Source organism: Monodelphis domestica, chromosome 4 (assembly GCF_027887165.1).
Source record: "Monodelphis domestica isolate mMonDom1 chromosome 4, mMonDom1.pri, whole genome shotgun sequence".
NCBI classification, from domain to species: Eukaryota; Metazoa; Chordata; class Mammalia; order Didelphimorphia; family Didelphidae; genus Monodelphis; species Monodelphis domestica.
Genome location: NC_077230.1, coordinates 282,193,956 through 282,211,659, shown reverse-complemented (window position 1 = coordinate 282,211,659; position 17,704 = coordinate 282,193,956). Strand labels below are relative to the sequence as shown.

Here is a 17,704-nt window from a genome sequence, read left to right as displayed (position 1 = left end):
AAAGATTAGACCAATAGGAAGCTAAATAGGAGTAGAAAGATAAAGCATTCATTCCCTTCTAACTCTCAAATTCTATGATTTCTTCTTAGAAGCTACACATCAGTCTTCCATTGCAACTGTTGGCTTTGAGATCTTTGTTGTTATTTAATCCTTTTTCAGTCATGTTCAACTCTATGTGACCCCATTTGAGATTTTCTTGACAGAGACACTGGAGTGGTTTGCTATTTCCTTATCCAGCTCTTTTTACAGATGAGGAAACTGAGGCAAGCAGGATTAAGCTACTTGCTCAGCATCATATAGCTAGTAAGAATATGAGGCTGGATTTAAATTCAGCTCTTCCTGACTCCAGGCTTGGAGTTCTATCCATTCATTGTACTATCTAGCTGCCCTCATAGAAGTATTTGTTTTTGTTGTTTAATTATTTCGGCCATGTCCAAGTCTTTGTGCCCCCTGGGATTTTCTTGGCAAAGATACTAGAATGGTTTGCCATTTTCTTCTCTAGCTTACATGACAGAAGAAGAAACCAAGACAAACTGTGTAAAATGACTTGCCCAGGGTCACCTACCTAGTAAGTATCTGAAGCAAGATTTGAATTCAGGTCTTCCTGACTCTAGGCCCAAGTCTCTCCATTAAGCTACCTTTGGAATCTTAAGCATAGTAATTCTATGAGCTATATGAGAAGATAGGATTGGGATGTTTCCCAATGTACTTGAGTTTGACTAACAATGGAAAAAGAGATAGATGATCTCATTTATGATTCCTAATTGCTATGGGACAATTTGAACCTAGGTAGAGTCAAGATCATAAATTTTGAAATGGAAGAAACTTTAGAGACCATTGAAATCAACACCCTTATTTTACAAAGGAGGAAACTGAGGTTGAGAGGTTAAATATCTTGCTCAAGATCACACAGATAGTAAGTGTCCATGGCAAGATTTAAATCCAGTTCTTCCTGATTCCAAGTTCAGCACTTTCCATTAAGGGAAGATGTTTAGGTTGCTTTTAGGAGTGAAAACAAAAGAAAATTGATATGTAATTACAATTAGATTAGCATGCAGGATAGTAATAAATTTATATTCGTGAGCTTTCCTGAGACTTCTTTCTCAAAATTATCTAGCCAAGACCAAGAGAATGAATGACCTTGGGTTACTCTTTCAAGTTGAGTATAAAAGGCTCTCCAGTGAAGATGTTTATGGCTTATTGCCTTGGAATTCAATATATGCAAGCTAACTCAGAATCTATAGTATACTTCTTTTCCAGTACACAAAAGTCCCAACTTGGAGGAAAGTGGCAAAGCCACATTTATTAAAAATAGATATGTTGGAATGTATGTATATTTTCTAAAATGTTTCTATTTTCTAGAACAGTTAGGTGATTCAGTGAATAGACCCTGGACTTGGATTCAGGAAGACCTGAGTTCAAATCTGTCCTCAGACATTTACTAGCTACATGACCCTGGGCAAGTCACTTCACCCTTTTTGCCTCCATCTCTTCATCTCTCAAATGAGCTGGAGAAGAAAATGGCAAAACACTCAATTATCTTTGCCAAGAAAACCCCAAATGACTAACCACCAACAATTTTCTAGAAAGCAGTTCATTGTATTTTCCAAAGGATGGCACTTAGAGGTAAAACATTCTAAGAGGCAAACATCTCTTTATTGACAACATAAAAAAGGCCACAGAAATGGTGTACATGTTTCAAGCCTCCCCCCACTTGAATCCAGTATCCATTCAGTGGCTTTTCTAAAGGATGGATCTGTTCCTGTCATAGACACACGCACACCCTGCTCATCTCCTTCAGGATCAATTTTGACTTCTCAATTCACCTCTTCATTTCCCTGACTCCCTTCTAGGCTCAAGTTAACTCCCACTGTTTGCTACAATCCCTTTCACAAATTCTAGCTACTGGGACCTTCTTTCAGATTGCCTTCCACCTACTTTTTAATATGTGGTTATTTACATGTCGTTAGAATGTAAGTTCTTTGAGGTCAGATTGTTTTCTTAGTTAATCAGCAGGCATTTATTAAGTACTTACTATGAGTAAAGAAAGGCAAAAGCAGTACCTGGCTCCATGGAACTTGGATTCAAATGGATGAGACACCAAAAACAAACAAACAAACAAAAACAACTACTGAGGCAGGAACTGAGTATAGATCAATACAAATTGGATTAGAGAGTTTGTGAAGGGGAGTAAAATACAAGGAGCCTATCCAAAGATAGGAAGAGGCCAGAATCAGAATAGCTTAGAATGTCCAAAGGAGAAGTTTGCATTTGTTCCTAAAGGAAACAGGAGGTACTTGAGCTTATTGAGCAGGGGTGGCTGTGTGGTGGGAGGGTAGTAACATGGAAGGAAACCAGGAGAGTCAGTGGCCTTGACTCTATGTCATATGAAGATAGATTGAACGATTTGTGGGTGCTTAGACTGGACAAAACTCAATAAGGAGATGATAGCTGTCTTCAAGTACTTGAAGGACTGTTAGGTAGAAACAGTTTTATAGTTCTGTTCATTCCCAGGAGACCTGGTTTTCAAAGGAATACTGGGTGGACATTGCAAAGCCACAAATTTAGGTTGGATATCAGGAAATAAAAAACACCCTGACAATTAGAGCTATCCAAAAGTGGAATGGTAGAATGTCCTGTCTCAGTAGGTGATGGTTTCACCTTTCTTGAAGGTCTTCAAGCTGAGGCTGGATAGCTACTAGTTGGCTATGTTTTAATAAAGATATCTTTCAATTATGAATTGTTTTAGATGTCTAGTGAGGTTTCTTCCAGCCCTAAAATTCTACAACTGTGTAGCATGGACGGAGTACCAGTTACCAGGAAACCAAGAAAATCATAATGGTCTTCACTACACAGTGTAATGAAAGGTAGCTCACTAGAAAATAAACATTGTTATATCTTCACAGAGAAAATATTATTTATAAAACCCCTTAGAGAGAATTAAAAAAAAACATTTATTAAGCACTTCTCTAAAGATTAGATTTTTTTCTTGGTAGAGAAGTAGGTCTAGTAGGTGAAATAGTGTGGGTTTCATCTCATTATACAGTGGAATTTTTTTTTCCTAAAGACTGGATCTCCCTATTTTGTCTGGGCTGGAAGGGTAGTGACCATCCATAGACCTGATCCCAATATCAAATCAACACAAGCTTTACCCTGCTCCATCTTTCTGCCTAGAATGGCTTTACCCTTCCTCACATATCCTGATAGCCCTCCACTTCCGAGGACTTCCAATACTGATGCCACATGTAGGGCAAATACCTAATCTGTTTTAGCCCTACTTCAGCTTAGAACTCCTAAACTCTCCCAGCTTTTGGAACAAGAACACTCTATTTGACAAAAACTGCTGGCAGAATTAGAAAACAGTATGAGAGAGATTAGATTTAGATCAACAACTCACACCCTATACCAAGATAAATTCAGAATAGGTGAATACCTTAAATATAAAGAAGGGAATTATAAGTAAATTAGGTGAACATGTACACTGTCAGATCTATGGGATAGGAAGGAATTTAAGACCAAGCAAGAGACAGAGAACATTACAAAATATAAAAAAATAATAATTTTGATTATATTAAATTAAAAAGTTTCTGTACAAACAAAACCAATGCAACCAAAATTAGAAGGAAAGCAACAAACTGGAGAGAAAATTTTATAACAAAAAATCTCTGACAGAATTCTTATTTCTCAAATTTGTAAGGAGCTAAGTTAATTGTACAAAAAAATCAAACCATTCCCCAACTGACAAATGGTCAAGGGGCATGAATAGGCAGTTTTCAGATAAAGAAATCAAAACTATCAATAAGCACATGAAAAAGTGTTCTAAAATCTCTTATAATTAGAGAAATGCAAGTCAAAAAGACTCTGAGGTACCACCTCACACCTAGCAGATTGGCCAATATGACAGTAAAGGAAAATAATAAATGCTGGAGGGGTTGTGACAAAATTAGAACACTAATGCATTGTTGGTGAAGTTGTGTATTAATCCAATCATTCTGGAAGGCAATTTGAAATTATGTTCAAAGGGCTTTAAAAGAATGCATACCCTTTGACCAGCAATGCCATTGTGGGGTTTGTACCCCAGAGAGATAATAATGAAAATATTTATACAAAAATATTTATAGCTGTGCTCTTTGTGGTGGCAAAAAATTGGAAAATGAGGGGATGTCGTTCAATTGTGGAATGGCTGAAGAAATTGTGGCATCTGATGGTAATGGAATACTACTGTGCTTTAAGGAGTGATGATCTGGAGGATCTATATGAACTGGAAAGACCTCCAAGAACTGATGCAGTGAAATGAGCAAAAGCAAGAGAACATTATATAAAGAAAGTGGAACATTATGGAATTATCCATTGTAGTGGACCTTATTTCTAGTAGTAATACAATAATCCAGGACATTCCTAAGGGACTTATGAGAAAGAATGCTATTCACAGTGAGAGAAAGAACTATGGGAGCAGAAACACAAAAGAAAAAAGAAAAAAGAAAAAAAAAAGAAAAACTTAACACTTGTTTATATGGGTATATGATTTGGGATTTCAGATTTAAAAGATTACTCTATATGTGGTAAAAATGAGTAATGTGGAAATCAAATAATAATATTTTTACAACCTAGTGGAATTGCTTGTTGACTCTGGGAAGGGGAAGAACAGAGGGGAGGGAAAGAAAATGAATCATGTAATATTTTAAAAATTAAATTAAAAGTTTTAAAAAAGAACTCCTAAAGTCAAATGATACACCACCCTCAGCCTTACCAATAACTGGAATTATAGGAGTATGCCATTAGAGGGTTCCTAATAATTAGAGCCACCCAAAAGTCACTGGAGATTTTTGGAAGATTCAAACCACCAAGAGTCTACTATAGAATGCCAAGAACTGGAAGGATGAATTTGACTTCAGTAAGTTGTAGGAATGATTCATATTTTAGGTAAAATATGGACTTGAGGATCTCCAAAGTCCTTGCTAATTCTTAAGATTCAGTCATTTGGTTGTGTTACCAGGTGGGGGAGGGAGGGGAAGGAAAGGATTTGAAGAGGCAGCAATCAGAAAGAAACAACAGTACTTGATGACTGATAAGGTGTAGGGAGAAGGATGCAAGATGGAGAGATTTGGGTAAATATTACAAAGAACTTCCTGATTCTAAGGACTGTGAATTCATAAAACAGTACCAAGAGAGGCTATGAATCTTGTTTTCTGGAGATTGTTCAGGTAAGAATAGCTTCCTCTACTGTTTTAAATAGATCCTTGCCCAAAGGCAGGAGCTCTCAAGGTCCTGGATCCAAAGATTCTGTGTCCCATTTTAAAGGACTGACTGTTTCTAAACTAGGAGAGAAATATGATTTCAGGGAGTGAAGAATGTTCCCAAACTGCCACTTATTCTCCCTCTCCTTGCTTAGGTATAGTGTCTTAGGTTCTTAGCTATCACTCAGCTCATCAATATAAGCAATAGTCTTCACCCTGTCAATTAAATCTGTGATTATTTATTTGCCATCAATAGGTATATAATGTTATAGCTGAGTGGAGGGAGCATAGTCAATGAAATATAAGACATAATGCCAATCCGGATGAACTTCATAATGTCCCCAGTGACATCTCTGTTAAGAGTAACCTCAGTGCCACTCCCACAATGCCCCGTCCTTGAAATAGCTAGATAGCCACTCTGACCGCATAGTCTTCCTCCCTAGCCCTCATGTTAGCAGGAGTCAGATCCCTTGGCTCAGAAAGGGCCACAAACCAGAGATTTTTCATCTCATTGAGATGTGCTTTCTTCTCTAGAGAAGCCTTCTTTAGAATTCAGAAGGACTTCTCAGAGGAGATTTTAACAAGCATTCTTAAGAAGGCTTTTGAGGAAACTTAGGGTCACTTAGTAGACTACAGAAGGGAGTCAAGAAACCAGGGATGTTTGCTTGACTGCCCCTTTCCACCTCATAAATGTCTCTGTAGCAAGCATAAGGGTTTAGAGGGCAAATTGTTTTTTCTGCTGAGTTCAAGCTTAAGAATCCATTTCTACTCAGTCTCTGCATAACCATTTGTATGGTGAGTGCTGGAATCAAAGCCAGGATTTGCCAACCTTCTTCAGTCCCTATAACCCCTGGCTTTCGGTAAATCTTCCTGTGTCCCTTACACAATATGAAAGGAAATTAACTCTAGAGTCTGCCATGCTTATGCCCATAAGAAATAGCATACACTCAATTTTCATGATGACAGCTTTATTTGGTACATAATGTTTTAGTATCATAAAACTATTCAGTGTTTATCAGAATACAGTCAAATAAATTGGAGAAACTTTGATCCCATTTCTTGTCTACAAACAGATTTATTTTTGGCACAGTTTTTGAAAGATATACCCATATATCATGTAAAGCCTCCAATTTATTTCTAGGTGGTATAGTAGATAGAATCAGAAGTCAGAAAGACTATAGTTCAAATCCAGCCTCAGATACTTATTAACTGTGAGACCCTGGGCAAGTCACTTAAATCTGTTTGCCTCAGTTTCCTCATCTGTAAAATGGGGATAATAATAGTATATACTTTCCATGGCTGTTGTGTAGATCAAATGAGGTAATAATTGTATAGTGCTTAACCCTGGACCTGGCACAGAGTGGGCATGAAATACATGTTAACTACTATTATTGATGTTATTGTTTTGGATTCGATTCTGTGGAAAGCTGAGAACCCTGATTTGATAAAGATAAGTTATAATAAGTGGAATATTAAGATACGATAATTATCAATAGTTATAAATATTTTCCATATCCCCTAAACAAGCCAAGTGACCCAGGTTGCAAACCACGTGCCTAAGCTGAGGACTATCTATCAAAACATGGTCCTTGAGCTTACCATCCAGCTGGAAGATTAGACTTACATTTATGAAACAAATAGACATAAAACAACACCAGACCATGTACTGAAAAGTGTGATGCAGACACTAACCACTGTCAAGTTGGTCCTAAGGGAGAGCTCATTATGAGCTGAACTCTTTGGAAAAAAGCAGCAGTGAATAACTTATACACTGACAAAACCAAGAAAAATGAGACAAACAAAACAACAAATTTCATAATTGGCAGAGTCACGTGAAATTGGGTCTCCAGGTTCAAATGAATATGTTTACAGGGAAACCCTTTGGGCCCATCTGGGGTCATCCATCTCCACGTGAATCCACCATGAGCATTTGTCCTCTCTTCTCTCCCTCCCTTCCTCCTCCTGCACCTGGCAGGTGGCTCGAGGTGCAGGTAGCCAATCTGACCTGCCCCCAGCGCTGGGTCCAGTATCTCCGGCTCCTGCAGGAGTCCATCTGGCCAGGGGGCACTTTGCCAGTGCTGCCGAAGCCTCTGAGAACACAGAAACAGAAGGAGGCGACCGAGGAGCAAGCTCTGCAGAGTCTGATGGGAGTGCTGCCAGGTGAGCCGACCTTCACGAGATATCACAACTGACCATTTCCCCTGACCCACACCCCTTCCTCGTGGCTTAGTGAAGAAATGCCTAGAAGCTGTTCTGCCCCAGACTCACAGAAGGCAATAGGGAGTAATGAAAAGAGCCTGTGTTCAAATCCCTGTGAGCATGGGCGACTTCGTATGCTTCTCCGGGTCTCTGGTGAATTGAGACAGAGTGGGAAGGGAAGAATTGGCCTGGGTCATCTTTTAGGTCCCGTCTAACTCCACATCTGTGACTTAGAAATCTCTCTTTGCTACTTGCATGACAATGAATAAGTAACTTAAATTCTCTAATCTCCCAGCATGTCAAATGAGGAGGCCCGATCGGGGGAATTCTAAGGCCCTTTACAGAATGAAATCCTCTGATCTACTCATCTTCAGTTCCTTTCACTAGTACAGCAGAGAATCTGGGTTGGCTTGTTAGGTCTTTTTCACCAAAGCTATGCGAAAAGGACTGGCTGCTTGCAGTACAGAAGTTTCCTGTAGCTACCATGAAGTGCTGAGCAGCCTTGGAAAAGTTCATGAGTATCTCTCTGTTGTTTCCTTATTAGACTTGGTTGTGGAAATCCTTGGAGCAAGCAAGTGCCGCCTAAGCTGGGGTTTGGTCCTGGAATCTCTGCAACAACCGCTCATCAACAGGTAGAGATGAAAAGTGTATCCTGGAGGCACCTGGGGGGCTCAGTGGATTGAGAGCCAGACCTAGAGTGAGGAGGTTCTGGGTTCAAATCTGGCCTCAGATACTTCTTAGCTATGTAACCTTGGGCAAGTCACTTGTTGTCTAGTCTTTACCTCTCCTTTGCCTTGGAAACAATGCACAACATTGCTTCTAATATGGAAGATAAGGTTGTGGGGTTTTTTGGTGTTTTTTTAAGTGTATTCTGGATGTCTACTTAGCTATGGTAGCAATTGGCCAAAGACCTGGGAAGTCAAAGGATTCAGGTCAGAAGGTTTGGGTGATAGTTGTCCCTGATTTGAGCCCCATAAGATCAAAATCAGGCAGTCTAAAAGATGCAAACTGGGCAAAATCCCAAGATCTTAGACCTCAAGGCAGAATGATGTTGTCCATGTCCTTACTGTGAGCTATTTGCACCCAGACCAGCTTCAGGCGGGTGATCTTAGCAACCACTGGGCAAACAGACACTTGCTTCCTGGAGGCATCCAGCTTTGCCCTGGAGTACCAGGTGTGTTCCATCCTCTGTTGTCTCTTGGCAGAGAAGAGGGGAATTCAGGGAGAATACTGATAAGGAAAGAGATGCTAATCGGTTAATATTAACATGTTTCTACATGAGTAGAGAGAAACTCTTATTGGGGAAGAATAATGAGAAAATTCTTGGACTGAAAGGGAAAAAAACTCGGTGTGCTAGTCCTGCATTGTTGTTCAGTTATCCAGTCATGTCCAACTCTTCCAGACCCCATGGACCATAGTTATCCATGAGGATTTCTTAGCAAAAACACTGGACTAATTAGACATTTCCTTCTCCATTGGATCCAGTGGATCTTTTCATCTGGCAATCAGGGTTAAGGAACTTGCCCAGGGTCAGATAACCTGAGGCCAGAGTGGACCTCAGGTCTTCCTGACACTAGGCACAGTGCTCCTAACCACCCAGTCAAAACTGCCTCTTTTCCTATATTTGCCTCTTTTTACTAGCCAGAGGGCTTGGGCAAACTTCAGGCATGGTTCTTAACCTGGGATCAACAGATTCCTTAGGAATGAATGGATGGATTTCAAGGAGTTTGTGAACTTGTATGGAAAAAGAATAGCATCTTTATTTTCACTAGCCTCTAATTGAAATTTAGCATTTCCTTCGATTATTTAAGCTTATTTTTTTCCTGAGCAAGAATTCCATAGTGCCAAAGAGGTCCATGACACCAAAAAAGTTAAGAAATACTACTAGCTTTGTAGCAAGAGAATTGTATTTGGAATCAGAAAGACCTGGGTTCAAATCCCACTTCAGACATTCACTAGCAGAATGACCCGGGCAAATAACTTAACCCATCAGGGTCCCCTCTTCCTTATCTATAAAATGAAGGAACTGGAATCAATCACTTTTAAGATTCCTTCAAGGTCTAAATCTATAATCCTATAAATCACTTTTGTTCTGTGGTCTCATGTTTTTCATCTGTAAAATGAAAGAGTTACACTAAGTGGTCTCTAAGTTTACTTCTGTTTCTAGCATTCTCTGTCTCGTTGTATAGATCTAATGTTAGGAATTTCAAGTAATTTCATTTTTTTTCTCATGCAAACCAAGAGAATTGGACTTTGTGAATTCGAGCATCCCTTGTTATTCTCTGACTCTAATTCTGAAACATGGAAGGCATTCAGTGCCACCTCAAAACAAATTACAGAAGCAAAGGGATGCTTCTAGCACTCAGAGTCTCATCTAGACTTTACAGCCTCACAAGCCATGTTCTCTCTAATTCTCTCAGGAATCTTTCTTTGATGGAGATAACGTGAGATCACAGAGCTAGAAGCTAAACATAGAAGGAGCTAGAAGGAACCTTGATACCTGAAAAAGAGGCTCTTCTCTCACAATGGTCATCCAATCTCAGTTTGAAAGCTTTAAGTGATAGGAAACTCTACCTAATGAAGTAGGCTGTTCTATTTCTAACTACTTTAATTATTGAATTTTTTTTCTTTATGTTGAATTGAAATCTTCTTCTCTCCAGCTGCCATATATTGTCCCCCGAGGGTAAATCAGAAAAAGTCAAATCTCTCTTCTATAGTCATGTCTTTTAGATATTTATAATAATAGTTTCAATTTATATATCTCTATAAGTTTTGCAGATCTATTCACTCCCAAGAACCCTGTAAGATGGCTAGTACAAATAAAATAACCCTAATTTTACAGATGAGAAAACTGAGGCTCCAAGATGTTATCTACTTGCTGGTGATCATTATATAGCTATATATAATGTAATATAATTATATATACATATAATTTACAGTGTATTAGAGTGTCCAAAACAGTACTGAACCCTAGTTCTCCTAATCCTTATTCCAACATTATGCTACACTAAACTGTAATGACCCTAAGTTTGGCCCTCAAGCCAAATATTCATAGTACCTTCACCCATGCAGTTTTTGTATATTATTTAAAAAAACAACCACCCTTACCTTCTGTCTTGGAATCAGTACTATGTCTTGGTTCCATGGCAGAAGAGCAGCAAGGGCTAGGCAATAGAGATTAAGTGACTCTCTCAAGGTCACACAGCTAGCAATTGTCTGAGGCCAGATTTAAACCCAGGACTTTCCATCTACTAGACCTGGCTCTCAATCCACTGAACCACCTCGCTGCCTACATAGTGTGATTTTAAATCTCCTCTCAATCTTCTGGACTCGTTCTCATTTGTCAGTCTCCTTCCAAAAGTTTGGCACCCAGAACTGAACACAATACTGCATTTGTCTTCTGAACCGGGCAGTGTAGAACAAGACTGTCAACTTTCATTTTGAACACAGTTCTTTTGTCATGCAATCCAAAATCACAAGTTTTGTTGTTATCCTCCACCATATCTTACTGTGGACTTGCTTATCTTGTAGTCCATGAAAACCCTCCTTTTGTTCATTTCAGGCACTTAATTTACTGCCTCTGGGATATCATCCTGGAGTTTTTGGATCTCCACACTTCAGCTGAGGAGTCTGCCACGACTACCCCTGCTCCAGATACACCAGGTAATTCCAGGAGGATGGGAGTCTCCCCTTAACTGCGGAGCTCTCCTTACAAACATTCTGGATAATACAAGAGAAAGCAGAAGGAGTTTCCAAGTGGTAACATTCAGGATATCTCAGCTCCCTGGGAACCAGGATGCTCTCAGCAATTATATGATGAAAACAAGAGTGATGAAAAGCTTTGTGGCCTAGCTACTGTCTCCAGCAACCAGTTCTGTTATTGAAAAATGATCACCCAAGTGTGCAATTAGGGATGAATGTGTCACCTACACGCCCATCCATTTCTACAGTTCTTCAGCCTCAATTGGGTTGCTAATAATTGGTGGGGCCTGATTTCTTTAGAAAAAATACTGGGAACTGAAGAAGAGGTAGAATCATATATCCTATACATATATTATATATCCCTTTCTTTGCCAATCCCTACCATGCAAGATCGACACCTGACTACCACTTGGCCTTATGCAACTCCTTTGCCCCATGGATTCTGGGCAAAGCATGAGAAAACTACCACCATGTCATCTTAGGGAAGAGACTGCTTGCCTTTGAGGCTTTCCCTTCTCCTGAAAAGAAATCAGGACACAGGACAATGACATCAAGTAGCAGGGAAAGTGTATTCTGTTGTCCCACTTGGTTTCTTCTCTCACTTCTGAATAGGAGAGAGGAAAGGTCTTTTAACTGACTGCTATTGATATCTTGGCCAAGCCCTGATGCATAAGTCTTCTAAGAGAAGACACAAAATCAACTCCTTAGACAGCAGCATTCTTCCTGTCCTGAACTTCAGGTGAAAGCCTTGAGGGTTCCTCTCCTTTCACATCCTTCTCGTGGGACCTACCCTTCAGCTTTTATTTTTCATTCCTTCCTCCTCAAAAGTTGGGAGGATATTCAAGTTTCATCTACCTGAACTGGAACAATGGGTGGAGAGGAACCTGCAGCTTCAACTTCCTAGACCAGCTCTTGAGAAGAGAAAGTAAAAGGAATCTAGATCTCCTTATCTCGAGACATTTAAGGAATTGCATCTAAGGCTATGGGTCTCTGGCTTTGCTGGCTTCTAAAGGGTACACATCAGGACACAGCATTAGGAACCTTTTTATTACTCTGCAAAAGTTCTTCACTTTTTATCTACAGGTAAAGAGATAGATCTGACCTCAAATTTATTTCCTTCAATTAACTAAAAGGCACTATGACAGGATGCAGCTTTTAAAAAAGAGGAAAGTAAAAGAGAAATGAGGCAGAGGGAAAAGTCACAGAGGGAAGGGTTATAGATGTAGAATTTAGAAGCAAACTCAGAGGCTGTCCATTCCAACCTCTTGATTTTATAGATGAGGAAATGGAAGTGACCTATCTAAGATCACCAAGGTAGGAAGAGTCAGTCACTACACATTAGAGGAAAGAGTATGTTATAAGTAATTTATGAAGCCAAAGATTTGAGAAAATATTTCTCTGCCCCCTTAGTTTTGCTTGTGCACATTGGCATCCTTATATCAATCAAATCAGTGGAAAACATTTCTTCTCTGTTATCTGTAAGATCATCTAACTTGGCTCAGTCTTGGGAGCTTAGAATGAGAAGGACATGAAAGGACATGAATGCATATCAAAGTTATTAGGTAGAGGATGGATTGCATAGGAAAGTGGGAGGCTATGGAATCTCTTTTGGTGGAAGTTTCAAACCATCCATTGGATTTTTGAGCTGGCTGAGATTGTTTTTAGATGAAATCCTGCCTGACATTAAGGAGACTAGATGAGATAACTTCAGTGTCCTTCACACAATGGACATTTAATAAAGGTTTGTTGATTGTAATTGAATTAAGGCCCTTTCCAGGTCTAAGTGTATTATGACTGCTAAGCATTCTCAGTCTCCCCAAGGCCTCTGCCACCTAAAGCTATTTCACTGAAAAGTAGCTATGGCCATTTCCTTGCTAAATGTCTGTCCAGGTATGGGATGGGCCAGGACATTCATCCCAACTTCCTGGAGCTTCTCTTCCTACAGCTCTTTCACTCAGAGGCCAAAATTGCTGCTTTGGAAAGTTGGAGGTGGCCCCATCTTCTGCTTTTCCCATTGACACATGCTTTCCCTTCTATGTTCTTGGCCACCTGTTCTACCATGCTTCTCTGGGCAGCCAGCCACAAGTTGGGTGCATGTCAAATGACCAGTTCCAGCTTACACGTGGCACAAAATCAATAAATAACTGGACAGACCATAAATTGCCTGTGGTTGTAAATTCCTAAGAATCTTAAGTCGCTTCCAGGGCTGGGGAGGGCTTCCTTGGGCACCACCTTATATAAGAAATGCCTGCCTCTTCCCCACTTGCCCCAGAGAGACAAACTGTCCCCAGTCCTACTCTTTGCCCAGGAGGCAAATGAATGATAATGACAAAGGAAAAAGTCCATGGGGTTTCTCAAACAAACCAGCCAGGTTTCAGGGAGCAAGTTCAGGCAGCATGGGAAGTCTTGTACCTGGGAGAGATGCCACAAATATGTGGAGCAGACCAGTTCAGCTTGGAGTTTGTCTTGCCTTGTACTTTTTAATTGTTCACTTCAGGGAACTATGTTGAAGGATTGCAGAAACTGAGGAAATGACCTTGGTCCCTAGACCATTCAGATTTAGAGTTAGAACAGTTATCAATCTAATCCTCTAGTTTTTTCAGAGGAAGGAACTAAGTCCCAGAGACCCAAAATGTTTTTTGAGCACTTAAGATAGAATTCAATGAAGCCCTTTCTTGAAATATGCAAAGCATTGTGGGAGATGCAAAGACAAAGAAGATACAATAGATAATCACTACCATCCACCACCATCAACTATCTCCTATCCCTACTCTCACCCCTGGAGTCGAGTGGATCACAGCTGCTGAGGAGAGTGCAAAATGGTAGAAAGAATGATAAACTCAGAGTCCTGGAGCCAGAGTTCAAATACATGTTCGGCCACTTACTAACTACCCTGGGCAAGTCCTTCACCTTATTGGGCCTCAGTCAAAAAAAGGAAGGCATTGGACAGGTTAACTCCTAAGTTTCCTTCCAGGCGGATCTAAGATCCAGTAGCTAGGTTTCATTGTTTCTTCCTCTCCAGATCATTTCCACTTTCATCATGTTCCTTAGCTGTGTCTCCATGGTCCTCAGCCTTATGGCTAACCTCTGTCTCAGTTATCCCTCTTCCAACCATCCATTGCTTTTTCAGTAAGGAGCAAGAGATGCGTTGCCCTAGGAAAATACATCTCACATAATCCATTATTGGAGCATTCTGAAATTCAGCAGCCCCCACAGAACATGTGTCCTTTCCTGAGGGCTACTATGCAGAAGAATACAGTGTATTTTCACAGGGCAAGCAAAGGCAAGAATCGCTGCTAACCCTGTTCGATAGAGAAGGAAACAGGAGCTAATGGAAAAGAGGTATAGGAGTCGCTCAAGAGCCAACCTTGTGAGCACAGCCATGTCTTGTCCCCTGTGCTTTCTTGACGTCTGAGGTCATGGAACTATGCTGGTCCTCACTGGCAGTAACTGGCATCCTCTGCTTTGGACTGATAAGGAACAGAATGAGAAGATTGCTGCCCATACTAATGACAGAGATTTCACTGGTGCTGGAGGTGATCCATCCATTATCCTATAGCCCAATCTCTCTCCTTAACCCCTGAATCCTCTGCTGGTGAGTAAGAAAGTCCTCATGTGTTTTGTATTATTCTACCCCAGTGGTAGGTAGAAACGGTCAGAATGCACATGCCCAGCAGATCCTGACATTTGAAGTGGCAGCTTCACTTTGGAATACACCATTTTTCTCAGTTCTAGTGAGTCCTTCACGATGCCCACTCGCCCATCTCCATCTCTAACCTGGCAGCATCCTAACTCCAGCCTGCTGAATGGGATGATGCAGAGAAAAGAAGGAAGCAGAAAAATGCATTTACCAGCACATCCAAACTGGGCTCTTTTTGAATTTCTTGATTCCAACTTCCCTCGCTTGAGGTTCTGTTTAAAAAATCATCCGAACGCTCCCTTTATTTTGTTGTTGATATGGCTAATGTTGTTTGTATTGTTGTGTTGGGGGTGGGGGGGTAACTTAAAACCAAGTAATGCCTCCAAAGTAGAAAGTTGGTGAAGATTCTCACTTGTCCATGTAGGATCACTAGTGGCAAATTTAAAAACCCAAGCTAGTTCTACTGTGCTCCACCAGTCAGGATTTGTTCATGGAATATAAACCTCAAATTGGCATTAGCCAACTTATAACATGATTAGCAAGGCAAGTGTGCAATTGAATAAAACATGCATATTTTTTCTGTGTCGCCTTTATACCATGTTCCAAGAGTCTTAGTGCAGCTTTAAACTTTGATAGGTTCAAAAATTTAAATGCTACAACCTTACAAAAAGCATTTGAAAATTATTTAAATTTTGAAGGAATTACCTGCCCCTCATAAAACTTCAACCTAATCAGTTTCTTGTGTTGCTATACATCACTGGTTGATTTTTGAACTTTGTAAAAACTTTCATCTGTTGCTCAGTGATTGAAAGGACTGCATTAAGATCATTCAAATCATGAGGTTTGATGTATCTATGACCATTTGGATCGGACTCCATGAGACAATAAATCTAATGGAGATAAATGAAATGAGTGGGAACGCCAGTGAAGAGGAGATCTCATATTGATTCCATGAATTTGAAAATGTTGCTCAGAAACTGATTCACCCTTAGCATGTCTTCTTAAAATTCACATTCAAATATTCTTTGAAAGTCACCTAACAAAATAAGTGTAAAATAAATATAAATAAGTATATTTTAAATGATTTTTGCTCATGTGTAGCCTTTATATTTCTGAAATTATTAAAGCTTAAAACTTCACGGGGACTTTTTGGGATATCACATATACGTGTGTGTCTACATATATACATATATGTAGGTCTGGGTTTTGTACATACATATTTATGTATTCTCCATTATGCACTAAGATTTATAGGACAACATGTATATGTGTTTGTGTGTGTATATATATATATGTGTGTGTGTGCGTGTGTGTGTGTGTGTGCATTGTACATACAAATGCACTTTAGAATTCTCCATTATGCACTAAGATTTCTGGGATAACATGTAGATAAGTATATGTTTGTATGGGTATATGTATGTGTGTGTGAATCTGCCTTGAGCATACAGATGTTTCTGTGTGTTCTCCTCCATTATGATGTATAACTGAGGACTAACTAAAAATCGATACAGAAGCAAGGACCAGGCAAGGCAAACCAAAAAAATCCCTTCCTGTAAATCCATTGATATGGAGACTAATGTCCTTTACATGAGACCAAGCCTACTTACCTTGGATTGAATTGGATTTGGAGATCTGGAGTCAATCACCCACATTCCTTCCTGATAACTGCCAGTCATATCACCACTTTGCTGTGTCTGCTCTTGAAGTATTGTCTCATCCTTGCAGCCATGAAGATTATTAGTGACTTAGTGAGATGGCCCCATTCCGTATCTTGCTATTAGTGAAGAGAGACCATTTTAAGAAAATAAATATTCTTTTGGAGTTTATATCCTTTACAAATCCTACCCATCTGGAGTCCCAATTAAAGCTGAAAATGTGCCAGTTCCTATCCAGCTTCATGTGGTTTGTGATGAAAGTTTGTCTTTTATTGTCTATAATTCCAAATGACTCAATAATAGTCAGTGCTGCTTTTACTTGGACTTCGCCGCCCTCTAAGAGATTCATTAATAGCCCACTGATCTTTGTTTTAGAATAAAGACTTTCTTTCAAACTAAAAGACCTTGTCTGATCTTTGGAATTGTACATCTCTAGCACAGGAGTCCATAAATAGCCAGTGAACCCAGTTAGAAATCAGGTTCCATACAGTTAGCTCAGCCCACTAGAAAAGAGGAAATCTTCAACTTCCCTCAGCTATTGCTGAATCTTCTCCAAAGACAGATGTATTAGGGCTGTCAGAATATTTAGGCATTAGCCAAAAAGAGCCTGAACAATTGAAACCTTTGAAAGAACATAGCTTTGCTTTAGAAAAAAAATTGTTTTCTTGAAAAAAAAAAGAAATGTAATGATAACTGACAAAACCATGAAACTCCTTTGGCAAATATCAAACCAGTAAAATAGATACAAATCTAGTAAAAGCTGAAGTATCTAGCCCATGGATATGTTTAATAAATAACTATTAAAATGATGTACTTTTAATTATGTTAATAATAATAACAGGCATTTATATAACACTTTAATATTTGCAAAGTGCTTTTCAAATATTATCTCACTTAATCCCCACACCAACCCAAGAATGTGGGTGCCATCATTTTACAAAAAAAGAGAATTGAAGTAGGAGTTAATGACTTGCCTAGGATCATATACTTTATGTCAGAGTTTGGATGTGAACTTGGGTCTTCCTGAGTCTATGACTAGCACTCTGTCAACTGAACCATATAGTTATCTAATATAAAAAAAAAACAGCAAGAAGCAGTTTGGGGTAATGGATAGAGAGCTGCCCACATAGTCAGGAAAATCTGAATTCAAAACCTGTCTCTGAAATGTATTGACTGACTCTAGGCAAGTCACTTAACTTTCTATACCCCTTGGCAGTTGTCTTTCAACAGGAAGTGATTGTCATTGGTAGAGAGAGAGATATTATGGAACC

At 39.5% G+C, this 17,704-nt stretch overlaps 1 protein-coding gene across 2 annotated transcripts in view; it reads left to right on the top strand.

Moving 5' to 3' along the window:
* Positions 1–17,704, top strand: part of SNX19 (sorting nexin 19) — a 115,998-nt gene that overhangs the window by 53,151 nt on the left and 45,143 nt on the right. Inside the window, exons 9-11 of one of the 2 annotated variants that reach the window (XM_007495138.3) lie at positions 7,213–7,397; positions 7,981–8,068; positions 10,999–11,099. In XM_007495138.3, coding sequence (XP_007495200.2) covers positions 7,213–7,397; positions 7,981–8,068; positions 10,999–11,099 — 374 coding nt within the window. Of the gene's footprint in view, positions 1–7,212; positions 7,398–7,980; positions 8,069–10,998; positions 16,835–17,704 lie in introns of those variants that run through there. The other variant, XM_016421831.2, reaches the window with a different exon arrangement.